The sequence below is a fragment of the Ctenocephalides felis genome, unplaced genomic scaffold (genome assembly GCF_003426905.1).
Source record: "Ctenocephalides felis isolate EL2017-DRISC unplaced genomic scaffold, ASM342690v1 CF-g0.4_SCAFFOLD_01886, whole genome shotgun sequence".
Lineage (NCBI taxonomy): Eukaryota > Metazoa > Arthropoda > Insecta > Siphonaptera > Pulicidae > Ctenocephalides > Ctenocephalides felis.
This window is the reverse complement of record NW_020538040.1, coordinates 46143010-46166655: the sequence shown is the minus strand read 5'-3', so window position 1 is coordinate 46166655 and position 23646 is coordinate 46143010. Positions and strand designations below refer to the sequence as shown.

Here is a 23646-nt window from a genome sequence, read left to right as displayed (position 1 = left end):
AAATATCAATATGTTTACTTCCGGCGCCACTTAGTGTCCGGTGCTAAGGGCCAGACAATTTTGTTCATTTGGTGGTACCTACTAAAATTGTTGTAAAAAATAAAAAAATATTCTAACATTTTACGGATAACAATCAAGTACTACTTTTTATTTTTGTGTATACCACTAAAATATAAAAGCATAATACACTAAAATTACTTCCATTGATATTTAGGTGAGGCAGTGTTTTTTTGCGCCTAAAACAACAAAGGGTTGCTCCCGGCGTGGCCGTGTGCGTCACAGGTGAGTCTTGGCGCGTGATCCTGCACCTGTGCGCCCCCGCGCCTCTTTCACTTGTATTTTGAAATAAAAAGATTTTTACTCGCTTAAATAATACGTGTTAAATAGAATGTCCGACTTTAGGTGCCGTCCGGCGTTTCGGGACTTCCCCCTACGTTTTTTTCTGATACAAGAGATTATTAGAGATCTATTTAAGATCCATTCTACAAAATTGCTATAGTTAATTTTTATCACAAACGTACTTGCAGTTTAAACATGTCTTTCAGATTCGAAGTGTATCAACGGTAGATATTCACGTATGGTGTATTAACTCTTTTGATATCATACATCTATCAGTATATAAATATGTCAACAAAACTGATACGATCCTATTTTCAGTACATATCTCCTTTCAGCGCCTACAAAAAGTTCTATGAAAAGCTGTGAAACGGCTTTTAAAGCTCGACGCGGTGTATGATAACGAAGCGCACGCAGGAATACCCGTCAACCGCAACAACAAGAGCTTTCGATAAGAATCGTCTATTTCCGCCGTGGTTCCGTCATTCGTTTAATTTTGAATTATCGTTCACGGAACGTGTCCTGATTGTATGTCGGTTTCAGTTTAATGGTTGAATGGTTTCGACGACATCGATTAAGCAAGGACTGGAAAATTTTTATTTAAATCATTTCAGAACACGATAGAATAAGATGCACTTATACATCTCATTTTTTTTAAATTTTGTTTGAACAGCAATCAAAATTTAAGATTTCATATGGCGATATTAGATAAATTTCATTATTTCAATTTCTATAATACTGATGAATTTTCGCAGATGCATTAATGTCGTGTAAAGGCTACTACTGATTGACATCAGACTGTTCGAAGCGGGTATTGTATCCAGTACTTTTGATGCAGATCCCGTCGCTCTAGTCACATACTATAGTCCAATCATTTAAGCTTAAATTAGGTAAGAATCTCAGAATTCGAGATACCCAGCTGTAAGTCTGTAAATACTTGTATATTGACACCCTAAAGTTGTCTCAAAACCTACATATGGTAGGGCGCTAATACCATATGTAGGTTTTGAGACAACTTTAGGGTGTCAATATACAAGTATTTACAGACTTACAGCTGGGTATCTCGAATTCTGAGGTAAACTTACTATAATGACTAGATTACTAAGAGCAAGCCTTTGATACAAAATTGAAGGCAAATAGTCTTCTTGAATTAACAAAAGTGAATATTTTGTTTGAATATCATATATTACGTAAGACGAACAAGTATCAGAAAAGGATATTAGAAAATATTAAGATATTCAGCTGAACAGAAATTTCACATAATAACCATATCAAGTCAAAAATTCAACACATAACACTAAAAGTGCAAGAAAAACAGTGTCTTACACGAAAAAATTCAAAACTATGATTGTAAAACCAAGTTTTGCTATATGAATCAGTTTTGAAGCCTGTGTGGACTTATGGTATTGAGCTATAGAGCTGCTAAGTTCAATATTGTTTTGTACATGTTATATAATTTTTTTATTTGTTCAAGCATATATGAATCCATAAGGTTAATATACTTGATTATAAGACTACTAAATTAATACAGACATTTTGAAATGCATCGAATACAATCAAAGCTTTCAAGGAATTTTACCGACACTTCTTGAAACATGTCCAATTTTACAATCTACAATATAATGACAAATAATCATAATAACTTATGTTGACGAAGTTATTAAATATAGAAGCAAGATTTATATATCAATTAGTGAGAAAAACTTAAATATTATTTACACAGTTTTATACAGTTTATATAGTTTTTGTTTAAATGAATCAATTTTTAATTAGAAATGAGAGCTTTTAGTAAGTACCTATTATGCTTTATCATGTTATATTTTCGCTTTGGAATCTTGTATCAATTTTTTTTCATAATTAACTTGAAAAACTAACACTTGTTCGTTCATTTTCATAATATTGTTAGTTTGTGTGAAATTGAAAATGAAAGTTCGAATTTATTATTATAAAAGGCTATTTCAACCCGCCTTCGGAAATCTGTATTCGACAATTTTCTCATATATAACATATCGATTTAATATGCATATGTATTTCTAACTGAATCCGGGACTTATATAATATAAGGTATAAATTCAGGACTGTCCCAACCAAAACGGGACGTATAGTCACTTTAATTTTAATGAACTCTTTGAGCAATATGAAAGAGAAGATTCCATATATTTGCATTTTTCACGAGGTACTAATAATCTTGAACTTTGCTAATAAATCTGGAATTCTGATAATAATTAATTAACTAACAATGAACGCATAACAAATATAATAATCAATTGACCAATTTGGGTGAAAACTGTGAGTAAATGGAAAGAAAACCGATTATCCTAGCAATTTGTTTCCAGCAAACATCTACATTTTATTTTTGCATTTGCCAGCAGAAAATAATGTATGGGCGATACATGAATTGGTAATGCATAATCAAACATTCTAATTCATACAGTCTCGATCATGAATACTCTAATAAATGCACTGTATAATACGCCACTTTACATAATAAAGATGCACTCTCTCGCTTGAGACGTTTTGGTCCGGTCTCTAAAAAATTGTCCTAACTGGGTTTTACCGCACATTTTTTCAAATTTTCTAGATTTTGCTAGTAAATAATATTCATTGTAAAATTTATATATTTTATTCATGAAGCACAAAGCAAACCATGAACAGTGATCTCATAAAGGCAATGGTTAAAAACGAATTCGGCGAATTCACTGTCAAAAGATTTGTTGAAAATGTTCATAAGCCATCCGAACGTTCGTCCATTGTAGCTAAATTGTTATGGCATTGTTTGGCTTTTGGCAGATATCTGCTATTTGTACTGACAACAGAAATAATACACAATACAGCACATATGAAGCACAAAGATATTCGGCTGAGCGTACTCGTATATCCATTATTATTATGGCTAGTGCAATGCCGAGTGTTTAGGATGATCAAAAGCGATTCAGATTCATGTTTGCGGGCGAAGCAACGATTCACGGATTAGAGAATTTGCCGAATCACTTAATCGTTTTTGTATTTAAAAATTTAACTAAAAAGTGTTTCGATTTCTCGTTATAACAATTATTATTAGAACTAAACAAATTCAAGTTAAAAATTCACTCAATAATTTTTCTTCCCGTACCCAAAATTATTATTTGATTTGAAAAAATTTGATTTTTTTTATACTTTTAAATATTTTGGAAATTTTCAGCAAGCAAAACCGCGATAGGTTAGCTGCGTAGAAACGAAATATCAAAGCGCGTGAGCGCCGCGTCGCTGTCTAATGGATAAAAATTAGTACGGAAACAATGGAAATGTGAATAAAATAAGTAAAATATCTGATAATTTGATGTGCATATGTCTAATGACAATTTTTGTCCGCGAAATGTCTTTTCTTTATTTTTAATAGGATTTTCAAAACCGGTAAGTCTGCCACCCCAAAATTTACATCAGATCTTCATTTTGTCAATACAAATGAAATGTATTTTGAATTATACAAATCGGACCCTTCGTTCTCTCAAAAATTTGATTACCATTTTTGGCACTTTTTGCCCCGTTTGTTCGGAACGGCTAGACCTGTCTTTGCCAAAAACTAATCAACATGTTTCTTTATCAATATCAATCGTACGCTTTTTGAATTACAAATCAATTGATCCGTGTTCTCGAAATCGTCGACGAAAAATTGTATCCGTATATACATACACGCACACACACACATCATATACTTCGTATGAATTTCTGTCTAGAAATTCTTATTCAATATCATACATTTATAAGTTAAATTTTTAACGAGAGCTTATATAGTTTATTTCAGCGCTGAATTATCATTCTTCTAGTTGATGAATCTCCGTCACATTATTGGAATTATAAAAGAGATTAATTCAATGAGGTTTATCTTCAGCGCTAGAATTAATAAAATTCAATAGAATTTTAGTTATTATATTTAGATTTAAAAGATTTAATAAAATTTATTACAATGTGGGTCTTCAATATTATAGGCTGGAGACAATATTTTTGATGTATACATATTAAATTATATATATATATATATATATATATATATATATATATATATATTTTAACTTACTAAATTCAAAATTATCAATTTTTCCAAATTACCTTTCAGCTTGAAGCTCAATATCAAAGAGTCATTTTCTCATCCAATGCAATTCTCACAAAACTTTTAATTATAGGTGCTGATTCAGTCGGCATTTATTATCAATTTTTAAATTATTCGCTAGTAGTTTTTATGACAAATCCTGAAATAAAAAGATGCATATAATTGTAAATCAAATACCAGTACGTATAACTTATAAAGCAGTATTTATTTTATTTCGACTTCATTAGTACTGACAAAGTTAATTTTATAAAATAAGTACTGTGCTAACTATAAATCCAAAGCCCTTACAGTAGCTGTGATTATGTAACTTTGATAAAGTTTTGTAAATGATGTCGGCGTTAATTACAAAAATATTTTTGTATAATACATAGAGCATGTTTTTTATAAATTAAATGACATCATTATATAGTATTAGTACCGTTAATGTGATCCGTGAGCATAGTTTTAAATTCCTTACGGTCTACATAAATACTTGCAGTCACAATATACCCGTTGTTAACTCGACTGTACTTCATTTCGAGAAAAATTTATTTAAAAAGGATTAGTGAAAGATCATTCTCAAATCTCATTTATTTAGATAGTATTTCCAAATTTCTCATAAAACAATAAAAAAACGAAACACATATATTGCGTACTATTAACTTATGATTTTTTAAATTAGTATTTTGTGAAATATTGTTCAATTACAAGTTTAACGTTTATATTACATATTGTCGTGTATTTCCGTTTACTGATACCATGGATTATAGAATGTTCCTTTATAACAATAAAATTAACTAATTGTAAGTACTTTTTACTCTTCATGATTTTTTTCAATTTAAATTTTATTTTTAATTTTTAGTGAATGAAGACTAGAATTATTATTCTTAAAAGAAATTATGTTTTTTTTATTGATAGTATGCCTGATAATTGGATTTTATTAATATACATATTTAGTATATTTCGTCTGTGTGCATGTATGAATGTCTAAAATATAAAATTTATTATCTTGTTAATACGCTTTATCTCAAATGTATCTGCTTGTAAATGTAAAACCTATAAATCTGTATTAAAACAATTAAGAATCACTTAAATATATTTTACGATTAAACTCATTGAATATTTCGAGCTGTTCTTCATTGAAGCAATAGCAAAATAATACTGTAACTATTATCAAAATTTCCAAACAATTCTAGATTAATATATTTATATTTATATTTTGGATACAGGATTAAATTCCAGAAATAAATTATGTTAATTTACTACAGAAAATAATTACGGAAAATAAATTATGTTAATTGTATTAACACTAAAACAATATTAAGCCTAACATTAGTATTATGTAATGCAATAGCTTAAAGAAAAAATGTTATAATATTGAGATAGTTTATTTAATGCACGATGTAAACGATTGTCCTTGCTGATTTGATTTTTAGCTGTTTTCTTGTAATTATTTTAATAAAGTTATCATATTTTATATGAACCCACATATGGATGTGGTTTATTGTTATTAACTTTTTAGAATACATTGAATACAGGTTATCTTATGTCAGATTTTTAACCATGAATTTAATTTACACAACTGTTTGAAATTCTACATTCTTTGATAGATATATAATATTCACATTCAAACTTCTTTCTTAAAGTTCTAATTCAATTTCATTCATTGTTGAATTTTTAACGAGAGTTCATATAATTCATTTTACCGCTCAATTATTATTTTTCCAGTTGTTGAATCTTCGTCAAATCATTTGAATTGTAAAATAAATTAATTTAGTATTATTCTTATCTTTCAACTTCAGCGTTACAATGAATTAAATATAAAATTTCAAATATTCTATGAACTATTTGCAATAATTAATTTACGTAGATATTGGAAAAGTCATTTGCTAATTTATTTATTACTAGCTGTATCCTTTCACGCTCCGCCGTGTTCTAATTTCAATTAAAAATTTGAATAAAAATCCACATTTATTACATCTAGTCTACCAGTTTTTTTTTGTCTTTCACTCTATCTGTCTACCTCTCTACCTTTCTACAAGTTTACCTGTCTACCAGTTTATCTGTACCAAAAATAAAGTTAGAAAAAATTATTTTGTACAGATAGTAATAAATTACTTTATTGAATTATAATGAATATTAGTATCTTTGAATTAAAGTTATTACTATAGGTAAATTTAAAAGAGCATTAAGCATAGGGTGCTTCAAAATATGTGAGACTTTAACTAGGAATGTTAAAATTATTTATTTGAAGTAAATGAGCTTTAGAACTTTAGCCAGAATTAACATTAAAATCTGCATTATTTTCGATTTTGAAATATTTTTTGAATTTTGAATCATTCAAATCAGATGCTTAGGTCTCTCAAAAACTGCCATTTTTTTCACAATTAGCTCGGTATCTCCAAAACGGCTGGACCTGCTTTTTCCAAAAACTGAACGCAACTTCTCCCAATCATTACAAATTAACTGTTTTTAAGATGATTCAAATCAAATACTCCGTTCTCTCAAAAACTCGATTTGTATTTTCTGCACTCTTTGCTCAGTATCTCCGTAACGGCTGGACCTGCCTTTGCCAAAAACTAATCAGCACATATCCCTATCAATAGGAATCGAATGCTTTTTGAACCATTCAAATCGGTTGATCCATGCGCCCGAAACGTGGACGAAAAAATGCGGACACACAAAACACACACATCTATTTTTCTGATGTATGGCCAAAATGTTCAGAAACCATTACCTTAACTACCATACGGGCAGTTAAAAATATTATTGTTAATGATACTTTCGTTAAACCTTCTTTATCCCAGTTATTCATGTATTGCTTGAAATTTTGAAATATTTGCTAAAATATAATAAATTATAGATTTCGCAAAATTTAATAAAGATACATAAACAGATTGATATCCGAAACCTTTTCCTAATAGATCCGTAACGAAAGGCAAACGTCAAACCCCCGGCATTCGGAAACAAAATCTACCTAATAGTTTTGGGTCAATTCTGACAGTTATGTTCACAGGGCGGGTGAGGGTTGAATTTCAATTAATACATATAGTAATTGATAGGGAAAACCAAAACTACGTATCACAAAATCCATTTGGGCTTTGATTGTATTATGAATGCGAAGTGAAAAATTAAATATCAGTAGCACAATATCAAAATGGAAATTATACCAATATCTTGGGTCCCTCCGCCCCCAGAAGGGACAGAGGGACTTGTATTATATAGGGAATGGGGATATTTCCTGAAAACCAGAGAAATGTATTATCAATCTATGATGGCATTCGATCATGCAATTCGCATAAATGTAAGTAGATATTAATTGTAATAAACCGATTTAAAAAAATTTAGTATTTTTGTTTATATATTAGGGTTGTCCTTAATATGGACATTTCTGAATTTCCTTGTTTCCAAGGGCTCAAATGGTTCCTAATTATTAAGAAACAATTCTCTGAAAGTTTTAGCTCTTAATATTTTTGTCTTTTGTCTTTTGATAGAGCGCAATTCAATTAAAGTTTTGTATGGAAATAGCATGAAAATTTTTTCAAAAATTTTGCCGAGCGTCGAATTTTCAATAAAAAATGACAGGAATTTTTACTTTTAAATTCATTTGTTGCTTAGTTATACCTGGAATTTTTTTTTTTAATTTTCAATTTTTTTTCCATGCTATATCCATAAGAGACTTTCAGAGAATTGATTTTTATGAATTTGGAACCATTTGATCCCTTGGGAGCAAGGAAATTCGAAAATGTCCATATTAAGGACCACCCTAATATATATATATATATATATATATATATATATATATATTAACATCCTTCGAATTATTCATACTGTTTCATTGCTGGTGTGCTAACTGATTGTTAACTTTTTCATTAATAACGTTGCATGTATAAAACTAATTTAAATAAACATATATGAAGCCATAAACAAAACATATTTAACTTTTATTATATCATGGATATTAAATAAATCTAAAACTTCTATATAATTCTGAATTTATTATTTTTTCATTATATTTTATTATATTATTATTTATTTATAGTTCATATTTAATTATAAATTTTTGCACATCACATAAGAATTTTAAATATATTTCTCTTCTGTTATCACTGTATCATTAATGAATATTACACAAAATAAGCAGCATAAAAATGCACTAAAATATTGGTGACGTTACTAATTTTTTAAATATCTCAGCAAAATTTGTATTTTTAAAAATTTAATATATTTAAAGGTTTGAAAATAAATATCAATATAATTAATTACAGTATAATTTGGTATAAATACGGTACCACACTAGGGGGCCCATTCTGCTGCAAAATAGATAAATGTTATGTAGCAGATTTAACATAAAGTGGTACTAAAAACTAACAAATCCTATGTGCAGTCAGGCGTTTTAGATAAGAAACCTAACCTAGAAAATGCACAAATGTCAAAAAAAAACGATATCAAAACTGCATCTTTGAGATATGGCTTGATAACATGAGCGAAGATGCATTTTATATGTAAAACGCCTGTAAAAATAGCAAATATGGCACTTTAACAGTGTTTAGTAACATTTTGTATAAAACCTGGAACGTAACATAGCCTTGCTCTAACATTGAGTTATTTTACAGCAGAATCTGCCCATAGATTTTATGAATCATGATACGATAGTTTGATATTTAAATTCGCTTTATTATTCTTATATTTTTATGTTAATTTATTAAATTTGCACAAATTATTAATACTTCTTTAATTTAAGACCTACTTATCATTTAGTATACTGATAGTCAAAACAACATATTGAATTTGCGCGTGTATTTCATAAGTGCATATAAAATTTAAATTTTTGATTTCAGATAATTCTTATTCATTTCATTATATTAAAAATATAATTTTAGATTTTTCGATATAATCACGTTGTTCGAATTCTTAAGCGTTCCTCAAAGCTGTGGGGATTCAAGTTAAGCTGAGATTTCCTCGTTTTATTTAATCAATTTGTAGCTCAAAAGTGGTTTTAACAGGAGTAAAGTTCTTTCTTCCATTCGTCCTCCTAAATGTTGTTGTATTTAAAATGTTTACATGGTCCAGGAATTTAGGATGTTTATCGGCTTTGAGTTTGGCCACATAACCTGGGTCTTCGCAGATTAACTTCAATTGCTGCTGGGCGGACGCAGTCACTCTTTGTCCTTGACATATTCCAGTGTTCTTATCTACTAAGATTTGTTCTGAGTGGACGATGGATACATCGAAACGTTTTGTACATCTTCTTAGGTGTAAGTGGCTCAACTTTTCATCTTCATTATACTTCTCATTGTGATTACATCTTTTTGTGGTAATGGAAGGGCATCCAAAATTACTCGCCGCACATGTAATTACTATTGCACTTAACAATAACAAAGTTATTGTTAGATCCAACATGTTTTTAAATTTTTTATCTGAAATTGATTTTATAATTTTTTTACGGAAAATTTTGAAAATATTTTGATAATATTTTTTTTTGTTATGACAAATTTAATGATGACTAGATTACAATGCATATTAATTATATTATGACGGAATTGTCAACTGCGTATTGGTATAGTACTTTTGTGAGTTAAATGGTCTCAGTTGAAATTGATATATTCAATTAAAATTCGAAATGCATGAAATTAAAAATGTTACCCGATTGAATAAAAAATATTTTATAATATTTTTATATTTTTAAAATATGATTTTTAAAATGTGTAACGTACGTAATATAATGATAATTATCATTTATGGTACAATTGTTTCATTGACTGAGTACAAGAGATTAGTCCCTTAGATAAAATAAACAATGATAAACATATAATTAAATTTCATGTCTTTCGTAATATTTAATTGACATACAGACAGTAATTCAGTAACTCTGCTGAATACTTTTATTAGGGTTACTGAATTGAATCGTAACTAGTTGGTATTGGTATTTAGCCTTGAGGCAAGTTACATGAACTTCCCGATATGTGTAAATAATCGACTTAGTCAACAATAAACAAATTAATTTATGAGTGATTAGAAGTATTCCGAATAGATTTATTACACATAATTGAAAGCGAACGAACACGTTAACTCGTAGTATTTTCTATAAGCAAATTTTTACAATTACTTTTACTAATTTTACAATTTATAATTGAACCAGTTTTAGTAGAAATGGTTTAGTATGTTCATTAAGACCAAGTAATCTATCGTTATACCAAGTAATCTATCGTTATACCAAGTAAATCATCTAATTTTTATTTTAATAAACGTCAAAAAAACTACTCATTTTCTCAAATTTTGATGAATTTTTAAAATAAACTACTTGTCGTAAGGCCGTAATATTTCAGTAAGTTCTATAAAACCATGATATATATCGCCAAAAAAGTTACATAAAAATCGGTTTAAATTTTCTTTTTCAACAGTTAATTACAAGAAAACAGCTCGGTAGATTTTCACCTAAAACTAATCAGTATTATTCCTAACTAATATCTTTCGAACACTTTTTGATTCTTTAAAATCGATTTGGTAAAATGAACTTAAATATGGACGAAGAGTTTAAGGTAAAGGTTCTGTTGCTCCTTTTTACCAAATCCATATGCTAGCTTTTATAGAAACTATATACAAAAACTGTTGAATCTAACTTAAAATTAACAACACATCTTATAAAAGAATTAAATAATGCATACTTAAAAATTATATTGAGGTCTCGTGAACTAATTAACAGTGCTCATAATAAAAAAAAAACCAACAACGAAAAAAAATACTTTTGTTAAGGAATTTCAACCATTGCCGTTTATCACCTTATAGCAATATCGTAGGGATCAAGGTGAAGGCTAATTGTACTAACTACTTTCAAATAATGTTGTTAAAAAAATCCTAAATTTACTTGTTTCTGGGATATCTGCGGTAGATCTTTTTACCGGCAAACCTTTAAATCTCGCCCTATCCTATACCTTTCATCAAGTACAATACATAAAATTATATCTTATGACGATTTTTGAAATATATTAGACAATGGTGTGCTAATCAGTAACGTACTAAACTCTTTGGTCAAATTTTTTTTTTTGCATCTAAATTAAAATTGTTTAAATTGAATTATAATTTATGTGACAAAATATCACAATTTAAATTTCAACGTTTGGATACAATGTTTGAATGATTCAAAAAACATTCGATTCCTATTGATAGGAAGATGTGCTGATTAGGTTTTGGCGAAGAAGAGGCCAGCCGTTTCGAAGATACAGGGCAAAAAGTGCCAAAAACGTAATTCAGTTTTTTAGGGAACGGAGCGTCCGATTTGAATGATTCAACAAACATTTTACTTGTATTGACGAAATTAAGAATTGATGAAATTTGGTAAGGCACGTCTAGTGGTTTCGGAGATACAGAGGAAAAACTAAAAAAAAAACGATATTTGGCGATCAAAAATGATCATGTTTAAAAATTTTAATTTTAAATTTACAATTCAGTTTGAAAATGTACGAATTTCAAATGCGTTATTGTAATCGTAACAAGTATAAGTTGGATTTTTTTTTTGCTCGATTCATAAAATCACTAGTTTTATGTATTTTTTCAAACTTCTTGTAAAAAAAACTGCAGTACCAATATACCCTCTTATCTCAAGTATATAAAACATTTCAACAAAGTAATAAGGCAATTCATCCAACTCCATAATTGGAAACGGGAATTTAATAAATAAAGCACCGGTTATTAATTTAGAATTTTTGACTTCTATAATCTCTTTGTTCTTTGAATCGGTATTAAATATTGTATGTAGGGTCTCGGTGTAATCTTCTGAAAGTAAAGAGCATACGCAACTTTCTTTACATGGAATGAGAGCTTTTGATGTTGCCACAGGGAATAAACGCGTTCATTGCATAGGTACAAGTTATGACTTTTACAATCGCAGGCAATAATAAAAATTTTAATTTTGACAAAAAGAAATAAAATGTACATATTTCGCTTTGAAGATGATTATTAATAAAGAAGAATTCACAGGTGAAAACATCTCGAAATCAACTTTATTATTAACATTGCGCACGCATACGTAATATAAAGATGTAATATAAAAAATAAGATAAAAAATAGACTTGGCCAAATATTCGTCGATTAGGCAATCAGTAATAAACAATATAACATAAACTCTAAAATGTGCAATATAGTATCTCTTGATAACTATTACAATATTCCTTTACAATATTGAAAAAAAGGTGGATGAAATAATTTGCACATATAACCGCTATTATAGAGAAACTTTTCTTCAGGAAGTTAATAATATATATATACATATATATATATATATATAGATGTATATGACTTGGCCAAATATTCGTCGATTAGGCAATCAGTAATAAACAATATAACATAAACTCTAAAATGTGCAATATAGTATCTCTTGATAACTATTACAATATTCCTTTACAATATTGAAAAAAAGGTGGATGAAATAATTTGCACATATAACCGCTAATTATAGAGAAACTTTTCTTCAGGAAGTTAATAATATATATACATATATAAATATATATATAGATGTATATATAAATATATATATATATATATATATATAATATATATTATATTATTAACTATAAACAAGTGATTTCAGGATTTTTTTAACAACAATATTTGAAAGTAGAGAGTACAATTAGCCTTAATCTTGATTCTTACGATGTTACTACAAAAGTATTTTCTTTCGTTGTTAGTTTTTTTGTGATTATGAGCACTGTTGATTAGTTTACGAGACCTCAATATAATTTTTAGGTATGAATTATTTAATTGTTTTATAAGATGTATTGTTAATTTTAAGTTAGATTCAACAGTTTTTGTATAACCTTCTATAAGAGCTAGCATATGCATTTGGTAAAAAGGAGCAACAGAACCTTTACCCTCGCATATGAATAGTAAATAAAAAAGTATATTGAGTTAAAAAAAGCAATTTTATATAGATAAATAGTTATTCCAAGTGTGCTAATGAATATTTCTGATGAAATACCAGATCAAGATTATTAAGTTTGGTTTAGATAGTATAAATAATTAAAATCAAATTGGACCTTTGTGCCCCGCCCTGTGCTATAATCCTACCTGATGACGATTGTTGATCATTTTCACGATCCAATTCAGTAACCTTAATAAGAGTATTCAGCAGAGTTACTGAATACAGTAATTCAGTATGTCAATTAGATATTACGAAAGATATGAAATTTAATTATATGTTTATCATTGTTTATAATTGTTTATTTTATCCAAGGGACTAATCTCTTGTACTCAATCAATGAAACAATTGTACCATAAATGATAATTATCATTATATTACGTACGTTACACATGTTTAAAATCATATTTTAAAAATATAAATATATTATAAAATATTTTTTATTCAATCGGGTAAAATTTTTAATTTCATGCTTTTCGAATTTCAATTGAATATATCAACTTCAACTGAGACCATTTAACTCACAAAAGTACTATACATATACGCAGTTGACAATTCCGTCATAATATAATTAATATGCATTGTAATCTAGTCATCATTAAATTTGTCATAACAAAAAAAGATATTATCAAAATATTTTCAAAATTTTCCGTAAAAAAATTATAAAATCAATTTCAGATAAAAAATTTAAAAACATGTTGGATCTAACAATAACTTTGTTATTGTTAAGTGCAATAGTAATTACATGTGCGGCGAGTAATTTGGATGCCCTTCCATTACCACAAAAAGATGTAATCACAATGAGAATATAATGAAGATGAAAGTTGAGCCACTTACACCTAAGAAGATGTACAAAACGTTTCGATGTATCCATCGTCCACTCAGAACAAATCTTAGTAGATAAGAACACTGGAATATGTCAAGGACAAAGAGTGACTGCGTCCGCCCAGCAGCAATTGAAGTTAATCTGCGAAGACCCAGGTTATGTGGACAAACCCAAAGCCGATAAACATCCTAAATTCACGGACCATATAAACATTTTAAAGACTACAACATTTAGGAGGACGAAGGGAAGCAAGAGCTTTACTCCTGTTGAAGAAACTGTTGAACTACAAATTGATTGATCGATAACAATAAATCGAAGCGTAACTTAAATCCCCACACCTTTGATCGAAGCGTAACTTAAATCCCCACACCTTTGAGGAACGCTTCAGAAATCGAACAACGTAACTAAATCGATAAATCTATTTATATATATATATATTAGGGTGGTCCTTAAAAGGTCATTTTCGAATTTTCTTGCTCCCAGGGGCTCAAATGGTTCCAAATTGATAAAAAACAATTCTCTGAAAGTTTTAGCTCTTAATATTAACGTTTAGATAGAGCGCAATTCAATCAAAGTTTGTATGGAAAGAGCATGGAACAATTTTTGAAAATTTAAAAAAAATGTTTTAGGTATAACTTAGCGACAAATGAATGAGTTTTATTCATTCATTTGTTCGCTAAATTACATCTAAAAAACATTTTTAAAATTTTTTAAAATTTTTCCATGCTATTTCCATACAAAACTTTGATTGAATTGCGCTCCATCTAAACGTTAATATTAAGAGCTAAAACTTTCAGAAAATTGTTTTTTATCTATTTGGAACCATTTGAGCCCCTGGGAGCAAGGAAATTCGAAAATAACCATTTAAGGACCACCCTAATATATATATATATATATATATATATATATATATTTTGGAGTATGTATATATACATACGCAAACACATATAAATCAAAGAAAGACATAATTTTAATCCAGTCAGATGTTGAGCGTCATTGTCACAATCTTGTCGAAATAATCAGTTCAAACACATATCGCGTCTTCAAAAGTTTATTTTGAGCGTGGTTCTGTCATGTTTTTTGAGGACTTTTTTATTGTTCTTTGTTATCACTTATGTTATAATCAATGAACTAATACCATTACTAGTGACTTCCTTCAATTTTATTGCAATCAACAGGTTCATGGTACAATTTTGATTAATTATTTATTTTTGTTCACTTACGGACAAAATTACATACTTATATAATGGACAAAATGACACAGTACTATTTCGCAAGAATTAAAGGGTAGTTCATTCGAGGCAAAAAAAAGAAAATTGAAACCTGTCAAAGGTGGCTTTTAACTTTTACTCTACCTACTTCTAAAAATAGACCAAAAAACTTGTATTTATTGGAAAGATCTCTTTTTCTAATCTGAGCTCAGCAAAAATTGGTTACAATGTGTGATTGGTATCCTTTGGTACTGAACGATTTATTTATGAACGTCCTTTTCAAAAATTAGTCCCAGAATATCCTTACCTTATATGTCATTTTATCCATACTATATAGACAAAATAGTTTATGTAATAGGTTGCAAAAAGACAATGTTACTGATAGTCAATAAACCTAAGATAAGGAAATCCATGAGGTATGATCATTTTATAATTATAAAATGAAAATCATTAAAAATTCAAACACCATGTCATATTTTGTCGGAGCTTCCCCAATAAATAAAAATTATAATAAAAACGCTGAGTAATTTCAAAGTAGTAATTAATCTATATTATACTTCTATATAATTCATCATTTTGTACAATGTTACTAATTAATTTAAATTTCAGCCAGAAGATGTTCGTACACTAATTGGAAGGAGTAAAATGAATAGCGCTGCTACAAACTATAAAATGGCAATGAGAGATGCCGAAGCAGCTTTAGGTATATTGATTTAAATTATAAAATAATTTAATACTGTTAATGTTTTAATTAAATTGCATTTGCACTCAATCGAATAATTTAAATAATATTTATGGATTTTTTATTTAAAACAGATAGTGAATAATGAATAATTAAAATTGAAAAAAAAGTGATTCAATATAATGATAAACAATGTAACACATAATTATATGTATGTTGTTTTAGCATATACAAAAAATTATGAATACGTTATTCAATGAAAGAGAAATTCAGAGAAATTCAGATATATATGGACAAAATAACACAGTGGACTTATTTAAAAATTTTCAAGGGTAGTAACGTTTTCGCGACTGTACAACGTTAAAAAAGCAATAATTACAATCCTTTCAGACGTTGATCGTCATTACTACTTGTCGCAGTAATCAGTTCATTTTATTTTGATGGTGGTTTGATCATGTTTTTTTGGAAACCTTGTTATTTGTAATTAAAATGAATGAACCCATGCCAATACTAGTAATGTTAATCAATATTATTAGAATTAAAAGGTGTCTGATGAAATTTTGATTGTTTATTAATTTTTGTTCATTTTTCGAACGAAATAACATACTACAAAGGTAAGCACTACAAGGTAGTAAACTCTAGGCCAAGAAAGAAAATTGAAACATGTCAAAAATGATTGACTTTTACATTAAAATCTAAATACTTCTAATAGCACATAAAAAATTCACCAGTAAAAAAAGGAAACTTGCATTTATTGCAAAGATGACTTTACCTATTCTGAACCGACAAAGGTTGTTCACGATGCATGATTTGTTCCCTTTAGGCTCATGTGAGGATGTCCCAAAGAGGACCAACAATTTATTTGTTAACTGTCTTCATAAAAATTATTAGATTAGTATGTCTTTAACTTACATGTAATTTTGTTCATGGACATAATAATATATGTAATACATTTCCTTTATCCTTAATATGTTACTGTAATTGCTGCTTAATTGAAAGTTAATGAATCTAAGATAAGTAAACAAATAAAAACGATTAAGACTATTCATAATGTCAATAAATATATAGATATGAAGTGAAATAAAATATCGTGTTATTTTGTCCGTACTTCCCCTACATGAGAATAATTTGACAGCATATTGTTATATTACAATAATAATAATTTATATATTCTGTTTGATCAATAAATTTAAATAAATTTATTTTAAATTGTAGAAAAATGGCATCAATGTTCTTTTCAATATTTAAAAAGAATATTTGGAAAACCTACTATAAAAGGATCTATATATCAACATTATTGAAAATATTTTCTTTCAGAGAGAATTATGCTATTAAGCACAATCATACTCATATTATTTGAATACTGTTATTTTTACAATAATGTAATAAACTTACTAATCCGGCATAAAATTTGATTTTGGATAAAAAAGCTAAATTAACTAAAATGATAAGAATAATAATTAATTTTTAAGTTTAAAAAAAATATTGATTTTTTTAAACAAACATGTATAATAAAATTTTACATCCGAGATGTGAGTGGCTCAGCTATAATAAACAATAGAATACTCGTATGAAATACAATATTTGAAAGACTTTTTATACGCTGTAGCAAAAAAGTACGAATAGAAATCTATTTTTAGATGCTTTTTCTTCCATTGCTTTCAATATTTTACTAACGATATTTACATAGGATCAGTTTCTGCCTTTATTTTCTATAAATAACTTTTATTAGAATAGATGACTGATATGAATATAGTAATAATAAATCGCATGTTTATTTTAAAACTTGTATTTGATATTGATTACTCTAAGAATATATGTAGTTCATCCTAATATAATAAAAAAACATTCTAATAAAAATCATTGACTAAAAAATATTGTATTAATATAACAAAGTCTCTGAAGCAGGTGAGCAGGGTGTGTCTAAAAATAAACCGGCTACTACTTTGCTTAGAGATTATTTAAAATATGTGAATAATTTACCCATCGCATTTACTTAAGTAATTACAAAACTTAATTGAATATTCAAAGCTCTCGATCCCGGAAACCTGTTGGCTGCATATCAGCAAGCTCAAGCCAAGTACGAACTGGGCGATTTCGAACAAGCCCTAAACTTGTACCACAGAGGCTTACGACGAAGGAAACAGCCGCCAAACTTCGCCGAGGGCGTAATGCAGGTCAGGAACGACGTTTGGGCAAAATGTAGATTTTTTTTTCATTTTGAAGTTTTTTTTTCAAGATTTTGTTAATAATGCTGTGAAAACATTATTATTCTTAGTTGTTTTATAAAAATAATGGTTTTTGTAATTTAATTTTTCGACGTTTTTTTTTGAAAGTTACTCGTTCAGTGTGAGAAATATTTACTGTCAGAAATAAAATTTTAACATTTGTTATTTAAGCAGCTTATAAAATACCAAATTAATATATAAGGAACATTTTTGATTTTTTTATGTTTGAATATTCAGAAGTAAAAACTAACAATATAAAAAAGGGGTTTCATAATTTATGCTGTAGACAAAAAATCGACCGACTGAGAGACGTATATCAAAATGTATAAAATAATTTTTTGTATTGCTACTGATAGACTTTTGATATTTACTTAGGAACCGGAAAGATCCGTCGCCTATATTATGAATTTAATCATCTAAATATATGTTTCCGAATATTTTGCAATCATCGCAGACTCTAAGAAACTTTTATTTCACTATATAATTTAAAACATTGAGTTATGAGTTTGACAAATAACATAGAATTTTAAAAGAAAAACCCAGTGGTTCACCTTTTATTAATGTACTAAATTATATCTTAATTAAATTTTGATATTATCTAGTAAACTTGAAGATAATATATTTAGTTAAAATATGTATTAAGTGCATAACAATAGTAGAAGTAACCAGTGTTACTTTGAACAAAAATAATTTAATTGACTAAAACAGACAAATATTTTGAATTTATAATAAACCAAGTAATTTTACATGTGGCATTTTATCTTAAAACAAATATCAATAACTACCTGATATGTGTATATAATCACTTATCTAATTAGAAGTAAAATTTAGGGGCCAATCGTCGGATCAAATAAGAATGTATTCAATGGCTATGTATTTTCCATGCGTTTTATACATAAAACCTAACCTACAAAACGCATTAACGTCAAATAACAATATTATCATAAGTGCAACTATCTGATGTCTCATTGATAACACATATGTGAAGTCAGGTTATGTGTGTGAAACGCCTGATTGCACAACAAATTCATAGATCTTTTGCAGTTCTTTACTATAAATTCATATAAAGATATTCCCGTAACATATCATTGTCGCTTGGTTATTTAGGTAACATTTTTGACTAAAAACAAATCAATGCGATTTAAAATTGATATTTTCTAAAGATATTTATAAAATATGTAATTATATTTATTATAGTACACAAGCACGGCCTGTATGTCCTAAAAGCGCTGCCCTTTATTACAATTTTTTTGAATTTTTTATTACTCCCATTTTACGTATACTTCAAATATTTTAATATGTATGTTTAGAGAATTAATTCTATGTTAGGTTTCATGAAAAACTTAAAAAAAAATTCAACATTTAATTAACAATAAACTGCTCGACAGATTTTATCCACAAATAAATCAGCACGATAACAAACATTTAAATAAAATTAAAATCGGTGCAGAAACTTGGACAAAAACTTCTACACTTTTTTCTAGAGTACCGACTCAACTGATCATCTCGCAAAACTAACCAACGCGACTCTTTCATGTTTGACCGAAAAGCTTCAAATTTTTGAAATCAGTACAGAAGTTCGACTAAAAATCGGCACATATATGCATACTTCTAAACTTTATTTCTGTTAGATGATTTAATATGTCGAGAAAACATTAAATTTACAAATTGGATTTCTAGCAAAAACAAACTTCTCCATCAATCGGGAAGTTAATAATATTATCAAGAAACGACAATAACATAGTTTTTATTTCTCAGGTACATTTAAGGCAAAAGTTGTATCAAACAGCATATACAAGACCACAGCAAAATTTTCCGTAATTGACGTCTGATCCAAAATAGAAAATACTCTTCTTAACTCAATTGCACTTCATAGTTTAACAAATCGTTCTTTATTGAACTTCCGATAACATTTATTGAATTTTATTTTTAGTGTTCGGAAACGATAGAGGACTGCATTGGTTACAACGTGGGCAGCGTATTGAAAGATTTTGAGTGGACGATAACTGCGATGGATAAGTTTAGGATTTCCGAAGCAGAAAGACTGAAAAACTTGCCGGAGGAAACTTGCGTCGAAGAAACCGACAAAGAGAGGGAAGAACGATTGGTAACAATTCTATGATGTTTACTTTATATGTAAACTTTTCTTAGAATGGAATCAAATATAAATATCCATGTTCTGAGGTTATATAACAAACATATCGGGTAATATTGCAAATATTTTTTTGAAATATGCTTTCCAAAAATTAAAACTTATGCGAACAATAAATAAATTTTTAATTAATTGAGTGTCGGGCTCTTAAGCTTATTAAGAGATATAAAAAATCATATATTATTTTATATAAGTATATTAAAAATTATATACAGTGACACTAAGGAATTTACATAAATACATTTTGAAGAACGAGAAATGGTGAAAAATACAATAATTTGCAAGTCAAATACGTTCGGCGTGGGTTTAGGATTAACATCTTCTCACTAAGGCAAAATAAATTTCATGATGCAAAGTAGCATATTATAAAATTAGTCTGGCACCGCGCATTGACTTTTCATGTCATATTCCTTTTGGTTCGCAATAATTCTAGCAATGCTGAATGAAAAAATACTTTTAATATAGAAACGCTCAGAATAAAATCGCAGGTTCGCAAAAAAGTTGTCTGGATTGGGTGACATATATTTTTCAATATACTTATTACCACTGAACACGCATCTAAGGTCAAAATTGGGTAATCAAAGTCCAATGGCAACAAATTAAAAAAAAACTACAAATTTTCCGATAAAAGTTTTTCTGCATGATAATTAAAAGCTAATAATTTCTGTCGGTTCTTCGTCCTTTGATCCTTTATTGACCTGTGCAACAGATTTTTGCAACACTTTTTTATCTATTTTGAGTATTTTTTTTCCAACCTTCAGCAGTAATTTGCAAAAATATTGTGAGAAAACTGCAAGCATGTTTGTAGATCTTCTAGGGTCTATGGGGTGTAAATGTTTGCAAATTATTACTGGAAGCTGGAAAAAGGTACTCAACATAGATAAAAAACGGTTACAGAAATCTGTTGCATTTCAGGATTAAAGAACCAGGAAACCGACAGAGACTATCAGATATTAATTATCTTGTAGAAAAAATTCTAGATCAAAGATTTTATAGCTAGTCTTATTTCTTTTTAAATTTTTTCCATTTGACCCACAATTTTGACTTATAGGTTCCTCTTCAGCAAGAGCGGAAAAATACATTAGATCATATGTTTCACATCCAATCCAAGCAACTTTTTTGTGAAATTCGATTTTGTCTTTTAATATTTCTTGTATTGTTCATTCGAGTAATTGATTTCTAATATTACTATAATATTCCAACGCCGAACAAAAGTAGCAATATATGTACTGATATTTATAATCCTTAGGGAGCATTGATAGATGCACAAGAAAGACATAGGCTAGAAGTCTTGGGACGTGTAATGGCAGAAAAATATTTGGGACGCTTGGCGCATGAAAAATATTTCCTGAGGACGTTGATCAGCGATTACCGGCTGCCTTCGGCAAATAAAACTGGAGGCGAAACTCTCAAGCAATTGTGTGTAGAAGCATTCCAAGCACTTCAGAACCGACAGGTTTGTACAAATATGAAATAAGGGATATGCAAACATATAGGGGAGACTTGGTTCGCTTATGCCACTTTTTATCAACAATAATTTTGTTAACTTACTATAAAATTAAATTTAATGGTAACTTGAACATTTGTGTACGTGGAAGTACTGAAGTACTTCGACATAAATACGATGGACTAGTCATAAAACCGAATCATACAAGGGTGGTTGTGACAGGCGTAAACAAAGGTTAAAAACAATAGTTATGAACACCAAAATGATTTATAAAGACTTTTATTGTCAGTAATATGTAACACAACATAACATCTTTTAAAGAAAACTTATGAATATAATATTACAATATAAAGTAAAACAGTTTTTTAAACAAGAAATCTTTTATTTTCTTGTTCTTAAATTTTCCTTTGCCTTTCTCTTTCGTATTTTGTCTTAAATTAGTCGTGCTTTAAGGCAAATTACTGAAACTTCCCGCACCGAAAATTAAAATTCTTGAAAAGCCTATAGAAATTTTTGAAAACTTAAAATACAAAATTTTTGAAAATTTTGAAATATTACATTTTTTTTATTAATTGAATTATTTTTTAAATCATGAACATTTTTTTAAAGCAATCGTACTGCGTTACTGTTTTGAATAAGAAAAATCGAAGCGCGTAAACGCCGCACCGCAGTCTGATAAACATTAGCACGGAACTCATATGTCTAATGATTTTAACCACCAAATGGCATTTTTTTCATACGATCTCTGAAACCGCTGTACCTGCCTTTCCAATAATTTTAAATGGAATTCATTTTGTACAATACAAATAAAATGTTTTTCGAATTATTCCAATCGGACGCTTTGTTCCCCTATGATCTAAATTACCATTTTGGACTCCGTATCTTCAAAAGTCCTGCGGCTAGTCCTGCTTTTGCCATAAACTAATCAGCACAAAACTATCAATACGAATCGAATCGAATGTTTTTTTTAATTGTTCAAATCGGCTCATCCGTGTTCCCGAAATCGTCGACGAAAATTTGTATCCGCACACATGCAAACACAATAATGTACACACATACACATTCAACCATTTTTTCTAAGATATGCTAAAATGTCCAGAAACATCTAAAAAGTAAATATATATACAAATTTTCATTTTTGACTTTTTTGTGATTACTATAACTTATCGTACGGAAAGTTAATAAGTTAGATTTTTCTTTATCTGTTTAATCTTCGCCCAAAAAGGATAAGAAATACATGTCACAGTATATACATGTCACATAAAGCAAAACTACCTGCCGGTAACTATAACTACTAATTTCAACTTGCGGCAAAATAATAAACAAAGTGATTTATCTGTATACTAGTGCAGTCATTAGCTTTGATTAGGTAAGGATCTCTGAATTCGAGATACACAGCTGTAAGTCTGTAAATACTTGTAAATTGACACCTATAAGTTGTTTAAAAACCTACATACGGTAGGGTGTACGCAACATATGTAGGCTTTGAGACAACTTTAGGTGTCAATATACAAGTATTTACAAACTTACAGCTGGGTATCTCGAATTCCGAAGTAAACTTACTATAATCACTGGACTATACAGTAATAAAAAATCTAACAAAAACTCACTTTTGACTCTTTAAAAGAAATGCGGTCTACAAATCGTGTTAATGTAAGGCTCTGACACAAAGCAATAATGGAAACTTGTTTCAATAAACATACTTCATCTTTCACGCTTTGGACCCGATCTCAAAATCAGCATAGTTTAGTTGTTATGACGACTATCACTACCAACCC

The 23646-nt window shown here is 28.7% G+C and overlaps 1 protein-coding gene across 1 annotated transcript in view; it reads left to right on the top strand.

Annotated features, from left to right (window-relative positions):
* Nucleotides 1-7562: 7562 nt before the first annotated feature.
* Nucleotides 7563-23646, top strand: part of LOC113375010 (tetratricopeptide repeat protein 25-like) — a 32716-nt gene continuing 16632 nt past the window's right edge. Inside the window, exons 1-5 of the mRNA XM_026614964.1 lie at nucleotides 7563-7709; nucleotides 15969-16062; nucleotides 18073-18218; nucleotides 20203-20376; nucleotides 21671-21877. Coding sequence (XP_026470749.1) covers nucleotides 7563-7709; nucleotides 15969-16062; nucleotides 18073-18218; nucleotides 20203-20376; nucleotides 21671-21877 — 768 coding nt within the window. The remainder of the gene's footprint in view (nucleotides 7710-15968; nucleotides 16063-18072; nucleotides 18219-20202; nucleotides 20377-21670; nucleotides 21878-23646) is intronic.